Below are 12,573 nucleotides of genomic sequence, written 5' to 3' on the forward strand. Positions count from 1 at the left end.
TGCCAACTAACTGCCAACTGATGTGCCCTGACTGCTTTAGATACAGTTGAAGTTGGAAGTTTACGTACACTTAGGTTGGAGTCATTAAAACTCGTTTTTCAACCACTCCACAAATTTCTTGTTAACAAACTATAGTTTTGTCAAGTCGGGTTAGGACATCTACTTTGTGCATGACACAAGTCATTTTTCCAACAATTGTTTACAGACAGATTATTTCACTTATAATTCACTGTATCACAATTCCAGTGGGTCAGAAGTTTACATACACTAAGTTGACTGTGCCTTTAAACAGCTTGGAAAATCCCAGATAATGATGTCATGGCTTTAGAAGCTTTTGATAGGCTAATTAATATTATTTGAGTCAATTGGAGGTATACCAGTGAATGTATTTCAAGGCCTACCTTCAAACTCAGTGCCTCTTTGCTTGACATCATGGGAAAATGAAAAGAAATGTAGACCTCCACAAGTCTGGTTCATCTTTGGGAGCAATTTCCAAACGCATGAAGGTACCACGTTTATCTGTACAAACAACAATACGCAAGTATAAACACCATGGGACCACGCAGCCGTCATACCGCTCAGGAAAGAGACCCGTTCTGTCTCCTAGAGATGAACGTACTTTGTTGCGAAAAATGCAAATCAATCCCAGAACAACAGCAAATGACCTTGTGAAGATGCTGGAGGAAACAGGTACAAAAGTATCTATATCCACAGTAAAACGAGTCCTATATCAGCATAACCTGAAAGGCCACTCAGCAAGGAAGAAGCCACTACTCCAAAACCGCCATAAAATTGCCAGACTACATTTTGCAACTGCACATGGGGACAAAGATTGTACTTTTTGTAGAAATGTCCTGTGGTCTGATGAAACGAAAATAGAACTGTTTGGCCATAATGACCATTATTTGTGTTTGGAGGAAAAAGGGGGACGCTTGCAAGCTGAAGAACACCATCCCAACTGTGAAGCACGGGGGTGGCAGCATCATGTTGTGGGGGTGCTTTGCTGCAGGAGGGACTGGTGCACCTCACAAAATAGATGGCACATGAGGAAGAAAGTGATGTGGATATATGGAAGCAACATCTCAAGACATCAGTCAGGAAGTTAAAGCTTGGTTGCAAATGGCTATTCCAAATGGACAATAACCCCAAGTAGACTTCCAAAGTTGTGGCAAAATGGCTTAAGGACAACAAAGTCAAGGTATTGGAGTGGCCATCACAAAGCCCTGACCTCAAGCCTATAATCCTATATCCTGTTCATGGGCAGAACTGAAAAAGTGTGTGTGAGCAAGGAGGCCTACAAACCTGACTCAGTTACACCAGCTCTGTCAGGAGGAATGGGCCAAAATTCACCCAACTTATTGTGGGAAGCTTGTGGAAGGCTACCCGAAACGTTTGACCCAAGTTACACCATTTAAAGGCAACACTACCAAATACTAATTGAGTGTATGTAAACTTCTGACGCACTGTTAATGTGATGAAAGAAATAAAAAGCTGAAATAAATAATTCTCTCTACTATTATTATGACATTTCACACACTTCTTAACAGGGAATATTTACTCAGATTAAATGTCAGGAATTGTGAAAAACTGAGTTTAAAGGTATTTGGCTAAAGGTGTATGTAAACGTCCGACTTCAACCGTATTTCACACTCAGTACTGAGGGTTGAGGGAAACTGAAAGGTAATAATACACTTGGCTGTACTCCCTCTTGTCCTACTGCTCATACCACTCAGAATTATTACTTTTTTTTGTCTGTTTCTGATATTTTGTTATTTTACCACTGCATATGTAATATTTCTTACCACATTCAATACTCACAAATCCCGAGTCCCATAACATCCAGAACAAATTCAAGGAAACGTACAGTATTATACAGAGCCACGAGTGCCTGGGATTCCATCTCATATAGCGCAAGTGAACAGAAAGCTTGGTTTGAAAAAACAAATACAGCAACACCTCACGGCACAACGTTTCTCCCCAATGTGACCTACTGGTTGTGTGTGCTGACATGTGACCTACTGGTTGTGTGTGCTGACATGTGACCTACTGGTTGTGTGTGCTGACATGTGACCTACTGGTTGTGTGTCTGTACTGACATGTGACCTACTGGTTGTGTGTCTGTACTGACATGTGACCTACTGGTTGTGTGTACTGACATGTGACCTACTGGTTGTGTGTATGTACTGACATGTGACCTACTGGTTGTGTGTGCTGACATGTGACCTATGTGTTGTGTGTCTGTACTGACATGTGACCTACTGGTTGTGTGTCTGTACTGACATGTGACCTACTGGTTGTGTGTCTGTACTGACATGTGACCTACTGGTTGTGTGTACTGACATGTGACCTACTGGTTGTGTGTCTGTACTGACATGTGACCTACTGGTTGTGTGTACTGACATGTGACCTACTGGTTGTGTGTGTGTACTGACATGTGACCTACTGGTTGTGTGTATGTACTGACATGTGATCTACTGGTTGTGTGTCTGTACTGACATGTGACCTACTGGTTGTGTGTCTGTACTGACATGTGACCTACTGGTTGTGTGTATGTACTGACATGTGACCTACTGGTTGTGTGTATGTACTGACATGTGACCTACTGGTTGTGTGTACTGACATGTGACCTACTGGTTGTGTGTGTGTACTGACATGTGACCTACTGGTTGTGTGTATGTACTGACATGTGACCTACTGGTTGTGTGTACTGACATGTGACCTACTGGTTGTGTGTGTGTACTGACATGTGACCTACTGGTTGTGTGTATGTACTGACATGTGACCTACTGGTTGTGTGTACTGACATGTGACCTACTGGTTGTATGTACTGACATGTGACCTACTGGTTGTGTGTGCTGACATGTGACCTACTGGTTGTGTGTATGTACTGACATGTGACCTACTGGTTGTGTGTACTGACATGTGACCTACTGGTTGTGTGTACTGACATGTGACCTACTGGTTGTGTGTACTGACACGTGACCTACTGGTTGTGTGTATGTACTGACATGTGACCTACTGGTTGTGTGTACTGACATGTGACCTACTGGTTGTGTGTACTGACATGTGACCTACTGGTTATGTGTATGTACTGACATGTGACCTACTGGTTGTGTGTACTGACATGTGACCTACTGGTTGTGTGTACTGACATGTGACCTACTGGTTGTGTGTACTGACATGTGACCTACTGGTTGTGTGTATGTACTGACATGTGACCTACTGGTTGTGTGTATGTACTGGCATGTGACCTACTGGTTGTGTGTATGTACTGGCATGTGACCTACTGGTTGTGTGTCCTGACATGTGACCTGCTGGTTGTGTGTATGTACTGGCATGTGACCTACTGGTTGTGTGTATGTACTGTATGTGGAACTGATAGATGCACACACACACACACTACATGTTAATCTTTTTAAATGTACAGTACCAGTCATAAGTTTGGACACACCTTCTCATTCAAGGGTTTTTCTTTATTTTTACTATTTTCTACATTGTAGAATAATAGTGAAGACATCAAAACTATGAAATAACACATATGGAATCATGTGGGGAGGAAAAAAATGTTTAACAAATCAAAATATATTTTATATCTGAGATTCTTTAAAGTACCCCCCCCCCACACACACACACACACATACACACACACACACAAGCCCTTGAGACCCAGCCATGCTGTGAACAGAGTGTGCTGAATTATAGGTTGCTATGGCAGCAGCACAGGAAAACATGAGAGGGATGCCTAGCAATGAGGTCTGGCCCAAGAAGGAGACAGGCAGGCAGACAGACAGACAGACAGACAGACAGGCAGGCAGGCAGGCAGGCAGGCAGGCAGGCAGGCAGACAGACAGACAGACAGACAGACAGACAGACAGACAGACAGACAGACAGACAGACAGACAGACAGACAGACAGACAGACAGACAGACAGACAGACAGACATCTTAGAAACAGGACAGACCATGCTAGTACACTGTATGTATCAAGCTGACGAGCTCTACCTGTATACATAGGCTGTTTGGGACACAGACAAGCACTCACCTCCAGCAAAAACAGGCCAAGCCTCACTCTAACCCTCTCTACTTGTATAATACATCAGCATAACAAGCTGTTACTTTTCCGCCCTGGCGTCTGCCTGCCTGAATGTATTGGTGGGGGCGCCCCAGTTTCATTTTCATTAAGGGGAAGTGACAAGAGGGTGACAGTGGGACGAGTGGAGGGAGGGGAGAGGATGGAGGAAGGGAGGTAGATTTTTATTCAGGGTAGTGACGTTGAGTGACTGTGGGGGGGGGGGACGGGGGGACGTTATCATTGCTGTTTGTTTTCAACAGGGGTGTTAACATGTGATATGTGATCTGTGAGAGGAAGGGAGAGAATGGAGGAAACGAGGGAGGAGGTGGATGAGAGGAGAGGATGAGGAGCGGGGGGGGAGGGAGAAGAGGAGATTTGTCACATCCTAATTCTAAATGATTACAACAGCATTCAAAACATACACATTGCAACATTTAGCTACATTGGGTTCTTAATATCAAATCTCCCTTCCTAAGTGTTTTTGTACAGTGTACTATAATCTCTCTGATCCAGACGCAAGCCTCTGAATATGTCATGTTTTCTGATGTCTGGCAAGATTAATATTCATGAGACCTGACCTTTCCACCCCCCCCCCCCCCCCCCCCCCCCACAGGTATCGGCTACGCTTCTATTGTGATCGTGTCCCTCCTGAACATCTACTACATAGTGATCCTGGCCTGGGGTTTGTACTACCTGTTCCAGTGCTTCCAGCCGGAGCTGCCCTGGGCCAAGTGTAAGAACTCCTGGAACACAGACCGCTGTGTGGAGGACACCGTCCGTAAGAACAAGACCCTGATGCTGGCCGCTAACATCACCAACTTCACCTCGCCCGTCACCGAGTTCTGGGAGTGAGTACAGTTAACTTTTAAAATGTATTTAAATTGATTTTTTATCTATACAGGATAGTTTCACTGAGTTCTGGCAGTGAGTACAGTGCTGGAATATACTTGATTTAGCTAATTGAATCATTCCTTTAGTTCCTTTAGTTCCTTTAGGTCCTTTCCTTTAGTTCCTTTAGTTCCTTTAGTTCCTTTAGGTCCTTTCCTTTAGTTCCTTTAGTTCCTTTCCTTTAGTTCCTTTAGGTCCTTTAGTTCCTTTCCTTTAGTTCCTTTAGTTCCTTTCCTTTAGTTCCTTTAGTTCCTTTCCTTTAGTTCCTTTAGGTCCTTTAGTTCCTTTCCTTTAGTTCCTTTAGTTCCTTTCCTTTAGTTCCTTTAGTTCCTTTCCTTTAGTTCCTTTCCTTTAGTTCCTTTAGTTCCTTTCCTTTAGTTCCTTTAGTTCCTTTCCTTTAGTTCCTTTAGTTCCTTTCCTTTAGTTCCTTTAGTTCCTTTCCTTTAGTTCCTTTCCTTTAGTTCCTTTAGTTCCTTTCCTTTAGTTCCTTTAGTTCCTTTCCTTTAGTTCCTTTAGTTCCTTTCCTTTAGTTCCTTTAGTTCCTTTCCTTTAGTTCCTTTCCTTTAGTTCCTTTAGTTCCTTTAGTTCCTTTCCTTTAGTTCCTTTAGTTACTTTAGTTAATTTCCTTTAATTCCTTTAGTTCCTTTCCTTTAGTTCCTTTAGTTCCTTTCGTTCCTTTCTTTTTAGTTCCTTTCATTTAGTTCCTTTAGTTCCTTTCCTTTAGTTCCTTTAGTTCCTTTCCTTTAGTTCCTTTCCTTTAGTTCCTTTAGTTCCGTTCGTTCCTTTCTTTTTAGTTCCTTTCCTTTAGTTCCTTTAGTTCCTTTCCTTTAGTTCCTTTAGTTCCTTTCCTTTAGTTCCTTTAGTTCCTTTAGTTCATTTCTTTTTAGTTCCTTTCATTTAGTTCCTTTAGTTCCTTTCCTTTAGTTCCTTTAGATCCTTTCCTTTAGTTCCTTTAGTTCCTTTCCTTTAGTTCCTTTCCTTTAGTTCCTTTCCTTTAGTTCCTTTAGTTCCTTTCCTTTAGTTCCTTTAGTTCCTTTCCTTTAGTTCCTTTAGTTCCTTTAGTTCCTTTCCTTTAGTTCCTTTAGTTCCTTTAGTTCCTTTCTTTTTAGTTCCTTTCATTTAGTTCCTTTAGTTCCTTTCCTTTAGTTCCTTTAGATCCTTTCCTTTAGTTCCTTTAGTTCCTTTCCTTTAGTTCCTTTAGGTCCTTTAGTTCATTTAATTCCTTTAGTTCCTTTCCTTTAGTTCCTTTAGTTCCTTTCCTTTTAGTTCCTTTCCTTTTAGTTCCTTTTCTTTAGTTCCTTTCATTTAGTTCCTTTCCTTTAGTTCCTTTCCTTTAGTTCCTTTCACGGGTCTCCCTTGAGACCTCAAAGGTACTACCTGGTTAAATAAAGGTACAAATAGTGTAGCAAAGGGCCTCATTCTAAAATAGGTAGCCTTTTAGCATTCAAGTTTAGGGCTCCATTCTTGTTGTTATCACGTCCTTTAGCCCTCCCTCTGCTTCCCCACCCCTCCTCTGCTTCCCCACCCCTCCTCTGCTTCCCCCTTCCCCACCACTCCTCTGCTTCCCCCTTCTCCACCACTCCTCTGCTTCTCCACCACTCCTCTGCTTCCCCACCACTCCTCTGCTTCTCCACCACTCCTCTGCTTCCCCACCTCTCCTCTGCTTCCCCCTTCCCCACCACTCCTCTGCTTCCCCCTTCTCCACCTCTCCTCTGCCTCTCCACCTCTCCTCTGCTTCTCCACCACTCCTCTGCTTCCCCACCACTCCTCTGCTTCCCCACCCCTCCTCTCCTCTGCTTTCCCACCACTCCTCTGCTTCCCCACCACTCCTCTGCTTCTCCACCACTCCTTTGCTTCCCCACCACTCTTCTGCTTCCCCACCTCTCCTCTGCTTCCCCACCACTCCTCTGCTTCCCCACCACTCCTCTGCTTCCCCACCACTCCTCTGCTTCCCCCTTCCCCACCACTCCTCTGCTTCCCCCTTCTCTACCTCTCCTCTGCTTCTCCACCACTCCTCTGCTTCCCCACCACTCCTCTGCTTCCCCACCTCTCCTCTCCTCTGCTTCCCCACCACTCCTCTGCTTCCCCACCACTCCTCTGCCTCCCCACCACTCCTCTGCTTCCCCCTTCCCCACCACTCCTCTGCTTCCCCACCTCTCCTCTGCTTCCCCACCACTCCTCTGCTTCTCCACCACTCCTCTGCTTCCCCACCACTCCTCTGCTTCCCCCTTCCCCACCACTCCTCTGCTTCTCCACCACTCCTCTGCTTCTCCACCACTCCTCTGCTTCCCCACCACTCCTCTGCTTCCCCACCACTCATCTCCTCTGCTTTCCCACCACTCCTCTGCTTCCCCACCTCTCCTCTGCTTCCCCACCTCTCCTCTGCTTCCCCACCACTCCTCTCCTCTGCTTCCCCACCACTCCTCTGCTTCCCCACCACTCCTCTGCCTCCCCACCACTCCTCTGCTTCCCCCTTCCCCACCACTCCTCTGCTTCCCCACCTCTCCTCTGCTTCCCCACCACTCCTCTGCTTCTCCACCACTCCTCTGCTTCCCCACCACTCCTCTGCTTCCCCACCACTCCTCTGCTTCCCCCTTCCCCACCACTCCTCTGCTTCTCCACCACTCCTCTGCTTCTCCACCACTCCTCTGCTTCCCCACCACTCCTCTGCTTCCCCACCACTCCTCTGCTTCCCCACCACTCATCTCCTCTGCTTCCCCACCACTCCTCTGCTTCCCCACCTCTCCTCTGCTTCCCCACCTCTCCTCTGCTTCCCCACCACTCCTCTGCTTCTCCACCACTCCTCTGCTTCTCCACCACTCCTCTGCTTCCCCACCTCTCCTCTGCTTCCCCACCACTCCTCTGCTTCCCCACCACTCCTCTGCTTCCCCACCACTCCTCTGCTTCCCCACCTCTCCTCTGCTTCCCCACCACTCCTCTCCTCTGCTTCCCCACCACTCCTCTGCTTCCCCACCACTCCTCTGCCTCCCCACCACTCCTCTGCTTCCCCCTTCCCCACCACTCCTCTGCTTCCCCACCTCTCCTCTGCTTCCCCACCACTCCTCTGCTTCTCCACCACTCCTCTGCTTCCCCACCACTCCTCTGCTTCCCCACCACTCCTCTGCTTCCCCCTTCCCCACCACTCCTCTGCTTCTCCACCACTCCTCTGCTTCTCCACCACTCCTCTGCTTCCCCACCACTCCTCTGCTTCTCCACCACTCCTCTGCTTCCCCACCTCTCCTCTGCTTCCCCACCACTCCTCTGCTTCCCCACCACTCCTCTGCTTCCCCACCACTCCTCTGCTTCCCCACCTCTCCTCTGCTTCCCCACCACTCCTCTCCTCTGCTTCCCCACCACTCCTCTGCTTCCCCACCACTCCTCTGCCTCCCCACCACTCCTCTGCTTCCCCCTTCCCCACCACTCCTCTGCTTCCCCACCTCTCCTCTGCTTCCCCACCACTCCTCTGCTTCTCCACCACTCCTCTGCTTCCCCACCACTCCTCTGCTTCCCCACCACTCCTCTGCTTCCCCCTTCCATACCACTCCTCTGCTTCTCCACCACTCCTCTGCTTCTCCACCACTCCTCTGCTTCCCCACCACTCCTCTGCTTCCCCACCACTCCTCTGCTTCCCCACCACTCATCTCCTCTGCTTCCCCACCACTCCTCTGCTTCCCCACCTCTCCTCTGCTTCCCCACCTCTCCTCTGCTTCCCCACCACTCCTCTGCCTCCCCACCACTCCTCTGCTTCCCCCTTCCCCACCACTCCTCTGCTTCCCCACCTCTCCTCTGCTTCCCCACCACTCCTCTGCTTCCCCACCACTCCTCTGCTTCTCCACCACTCCTCTGCTTCCCCACCACTCCTCTGCTTCCCCACCACTCCTCTGCTTCCCCCTTCCCCACCACTCCTCTGCTTCTCCACCACTCCTCTGCTTCCCCACCACTCCTCTGCTTCCCCACCACTCCTCTGCTTCCCCACCACTCATCTCCTCTGCTTCCCCACCACTCCTCTGCTTCCCCACCTCTCCTCTGCTTCCCCACCTCTCCTCTGCTTCCCCACCACTCCTCTGCTTCTCCACCACTCCTCTGCTTCTCCACCACTCCTCTGCTTCCCCACCTCTCCTCTGCTTCCCCACCACTCCTCTGCTTCCCCACCACTCCTCTGCTTCCCCACCACTCATCTGCTTCCCCACCTCTCCTCTGCTTCCCCACCACTCCTCTCCTCTGCTTCCCCACCACTCCTCTGCTTCCCCACCACTCCTCTGCCTCCCCACCACTCCTCTGCTTCCCCCTTCCCCACCACTCCTCTGCTTCCCCACCTCTCCTCTGCTTCCCCACCACTCCTCTGCTTCTCCACCACTCCTCTGCTTCCCCACCACTCCTCTGCTTCCCCACCACTCCTCTGCTTCCCCCTTCCCCACCACTCCTCTGCTTCTCCACCACTCCTCTGCTTCTCCACCACTCCTCTGCTTCCCCACCACTCCTCTGCTTCCCCACCACTCCTCTGCTTCCCCACCACTCATCTCCTCTGCTTCCCCACCACTCCTCTGCTTCCCCACCTCTCCTCTGCTTCCCCACCTCTCCTCTGCTTCCCCACCACTCCTCTGCTTCTCCACCACTCCTCTGCTTCTCCACCACTCCTCTGCTTCCCCACCTCTCCTCTGCTTCCCCACCACTCCTCTGCTTCCCCACCACTCCTCTGCTTCCCCACCACTCCTCTCCTCTGCTTCCTACCTCTCCTCTGCTTCCCCACCACTCCTCTGCTTCCCCACCTCTCCTCTGCTTCCCCACCTCTCCTCTGCTTCCCCACCACTCCTCTCCTCTGCTTCCCCACCACTCCTCTGCTTCCCCACCACTCCTCTGCCTCCCCACCACTCCTCTGCTTCCCCCTTCCCCACCACTCCTCTGCTTCTCCACCGCTCCTCTGCTTCCCCCTTCCCCACCACTCCTCTGCTTCGCCACCACTCCCCCCCACTCCTCTGCTTCCCCACCACTCCCCCCCTCCCCCCCTTCCCCACCTCTCACCTGCTTCCCCACCTCTCACCTGCTGCCCCCTTCCCCACCACTCCTCTGCTTCCCCACCACTCCTCTGCTTCCCCCTTCCCCACCACTCCTCTGCTTCTCCACCACTCCTCTGCTTCCCCCTTCCCCACCACTCCTCTGCTTCCCCACCACTCCCCCCCTTCCCCCCCCCCCCCTTCCCCACCTCTCACCTGCTTCCCCACCTCTCACCTGCTGCCCCCTTCCCCACCTACCACACCTCTCCCCTTTCCGCTGTTTCTCCTTTCCTCTCCCCTTCTTCTCCTTTCCTCTCCCCTGCTTCTCCCTTCCTTTCCCCTGCTTCTCCTTTCCTTTCCCAACAGTCATGTTTATCTGGTAGCGCTTAGACAAACACAAACACAGGGCCAGGAACAGGTAAACCACTCTTAACTGAGAAGAGTAGAGATGAGACTGGCTGGCTGGAGCTGAAGGACAAGCTGTAAACCGATACTTAGATAGACGCCAGCAAGCCGTCTACTCTGTCATGTCTCTGTGGTGTTTTCATTCGGCTTCTCTGAAACATCCACACACGTTGTACCTTTTGTGAAGGATTCTAGGGAAGTGACCTTTATCTAAGGACTGCTGTGTAGTACAGGCTTTATAAAAAGCAGGTTCCTGGCCCTTGTCATAGCTGACTTGGTATAATTCTGGGCCCTTGTCATAGCTGACTTGGTAAAATTCTGGGCCCTTGTCATAGCTGACTTGGTAAAATTCTGGGCCCTTGTCATAGCTGACTTGGTCAAATTATTGTCTCTTGTTATAGCTGACTTGGTAAAATTCTGGGCCCTTGTTATAGCTGACCTGGTCAAATTATTGTCTCTTGTTATAGCTGACCTGGTCAAATTATTGTCTCTTGTTATAGCTGACTTGGTAAAATTCTGGGCCCTTGTTATAACTGACCTGGTCAAATTATTGTCTCTTGTTATAGCTGACTTGGTAAAATTCTGGGCCCTTGTTATAGCTGACCTGGTCAAATTATTGTCTCTTGTTATAGCTGACTTGGTCAAATTATTGTCTCTTGTTATAGCTGACTTGGTAAAATTATGGGCCTTGTGTTATAACTGGCTTGGTAAATTCTGGGCCTTGTGTTATAACTGGCTTGGTAAATTCTGGGCCTTGTGTTATAACTGGCTTGGTAAATTCTGGGCCTTGTGTTATAACTGGCTTGGTAAATTCTGGGCCTTGTGTTATAACTGGCTTGGTAAATTCTGGACCTTGTGTTATAACTGACTTGGTAAATTCTGCGCCTTGTGCTATAACTGGCTTGGTAAATTCTGGACCTTGTGTTATAACTGGCTTGGTAAATTCTGCGCCTTGTGCTATAACTGGCCAAGAAAAATCAATAGGACGTAGTTCTAGCTCTGGCTGTCCTACTAATCAAACATCGAACTAGTCTGACTGCGTGTGTGTCCCCTCTCATCTCTCCATAGACGTAATGTCCTCAGCATCTCCAGTGGCATCGATGAGATCGGGGAGGTCAAGTGGGACCTGGCCCTCTGTCTGCTGGGGGTCTGGGTCATCTGTTTCTTCTGTATCTGGAAGGGAGTCAAATCCACCGGGAAGGTGAGCTGGGATGCCGTTTCTGTCCATTTCCGGTTTTATAAAGCCCTTTACACATCAGCATTTGTCACTAAAGTGCTTTACAGATACCCGGCTTAGACCACAATGAGCAAACAAAGCTGAAGTGATAGCACAGAGGCCATCTATACTCCTCTATATAGGGGTCTATAGATGCTCAAACTATCAATTTGGTTGATATGCAACGACTTCCTTGGGTTAAGTTTAGGATTAGGCTAAGTTTAAGCGTCAGGGTTTGGTGGTGATAGTTATTCTGTTAGTCCTCTTGTTTGTCTCTCTATCTCTGGGCTCTGACGCTTCCTGGTTTATCTTAAGGACATACATCAAATCGTACAGTCTACTACTATAATACAGGCTGTCACTATAAACCAAGAGCAGTTTCCCACAGTGCATTTACATCTCAGTATAATGAGTGTAGACAAGAGCCAGACCAGTCACAGCAACACCCGCGGGGACTGCTAGGAAGCTGGATCGATCCCAGACACCTTGTCTTATTGCCCCACTCTCATTTATTCATTGGTTTAGGCTGATTTATGTTTCCTTGTCCCCTCTAAGCTGTAAGTTATCCGGTCTCTGCGGTCTTTGGTTCCTGAAAAGGGAAGCGTAGTCAGCCTTCACAAAACAAGAGGCGAGAGTATAACAGAAAGGATTGGATCGTGATAAAAGATGGGCTTGTGACAGCCTGATTCTGACAGTTAACTTAGACTGTCTCAATGTCATAACACATAAGATTTGAAGTGTTTTTAACAAAATAATGACATTGTTTGTGAGATCTACACTATCGATGTGTAAATCTACTGATACATCGTCTCATGTTTTGTCCTCTGTTTTCCTACAGGTTGTTTACGTCACCGCTACCTTCCCCTTCGTCATGCTGATCATTCTGTTGATCCGCGGCGTCACTTTGCCAGGAGCATCTGAAGGAATCAAGTTCTACCTGTACCCAGACCTGCAACGTCTCAAAGACCCCGAGGTAGAACCACCTAGCCCTGTCCTGTC

At 48.7% G+C, this 12,573-nt stretch overlaps 1 protein-coding gene across 1 annotated transcript in view; it reads left to right on the plus strand.

Moving 5' to 3' along the window:
- Nucleotides 1-12,573, plus strand: part of LOC110493294 (sodium- and chloride-dependent taurine transporter) — a 49,149-nt gene that overhangs the window by 13,589 nt on the left and 22,987 nt on the right. The window contains exons 4-6 of the mRNA XM_036950926.1: nucleotides 4,685-4,919; nucleotides 11,427-11,559; nucleotides 12,413-12,547. Of these exons, the coding sequence (XP_036806821.1) occupies nucleotides 4,685-4,919; nucleotides 11,427-11,559; nucleotides 12,413-12,547 (503 nt within the window). The remainder of the gene's footprint in view (nucleotides 1-4,684; nucleotides 4,920-11,426; nucleotides 11,560-12,412; nucleotides 12,548-12,573) is intronic.

This window comes from Oncorhynchus mykiss, chromosome 17, assembly GCF_013265735.2.
Source record: "Oncorhynchus mykiss isolate Arlee chromosome 17, USDA_OmykA_1.1, whole genome shotgun sequence".
Taxonomy (NCBI): Eukaryota; Metazoa; Chordata; class Actinopteri; order Salmoniformes; family Salmonidae; genus Oncorhynchus; species Oncorhynchus mykiss.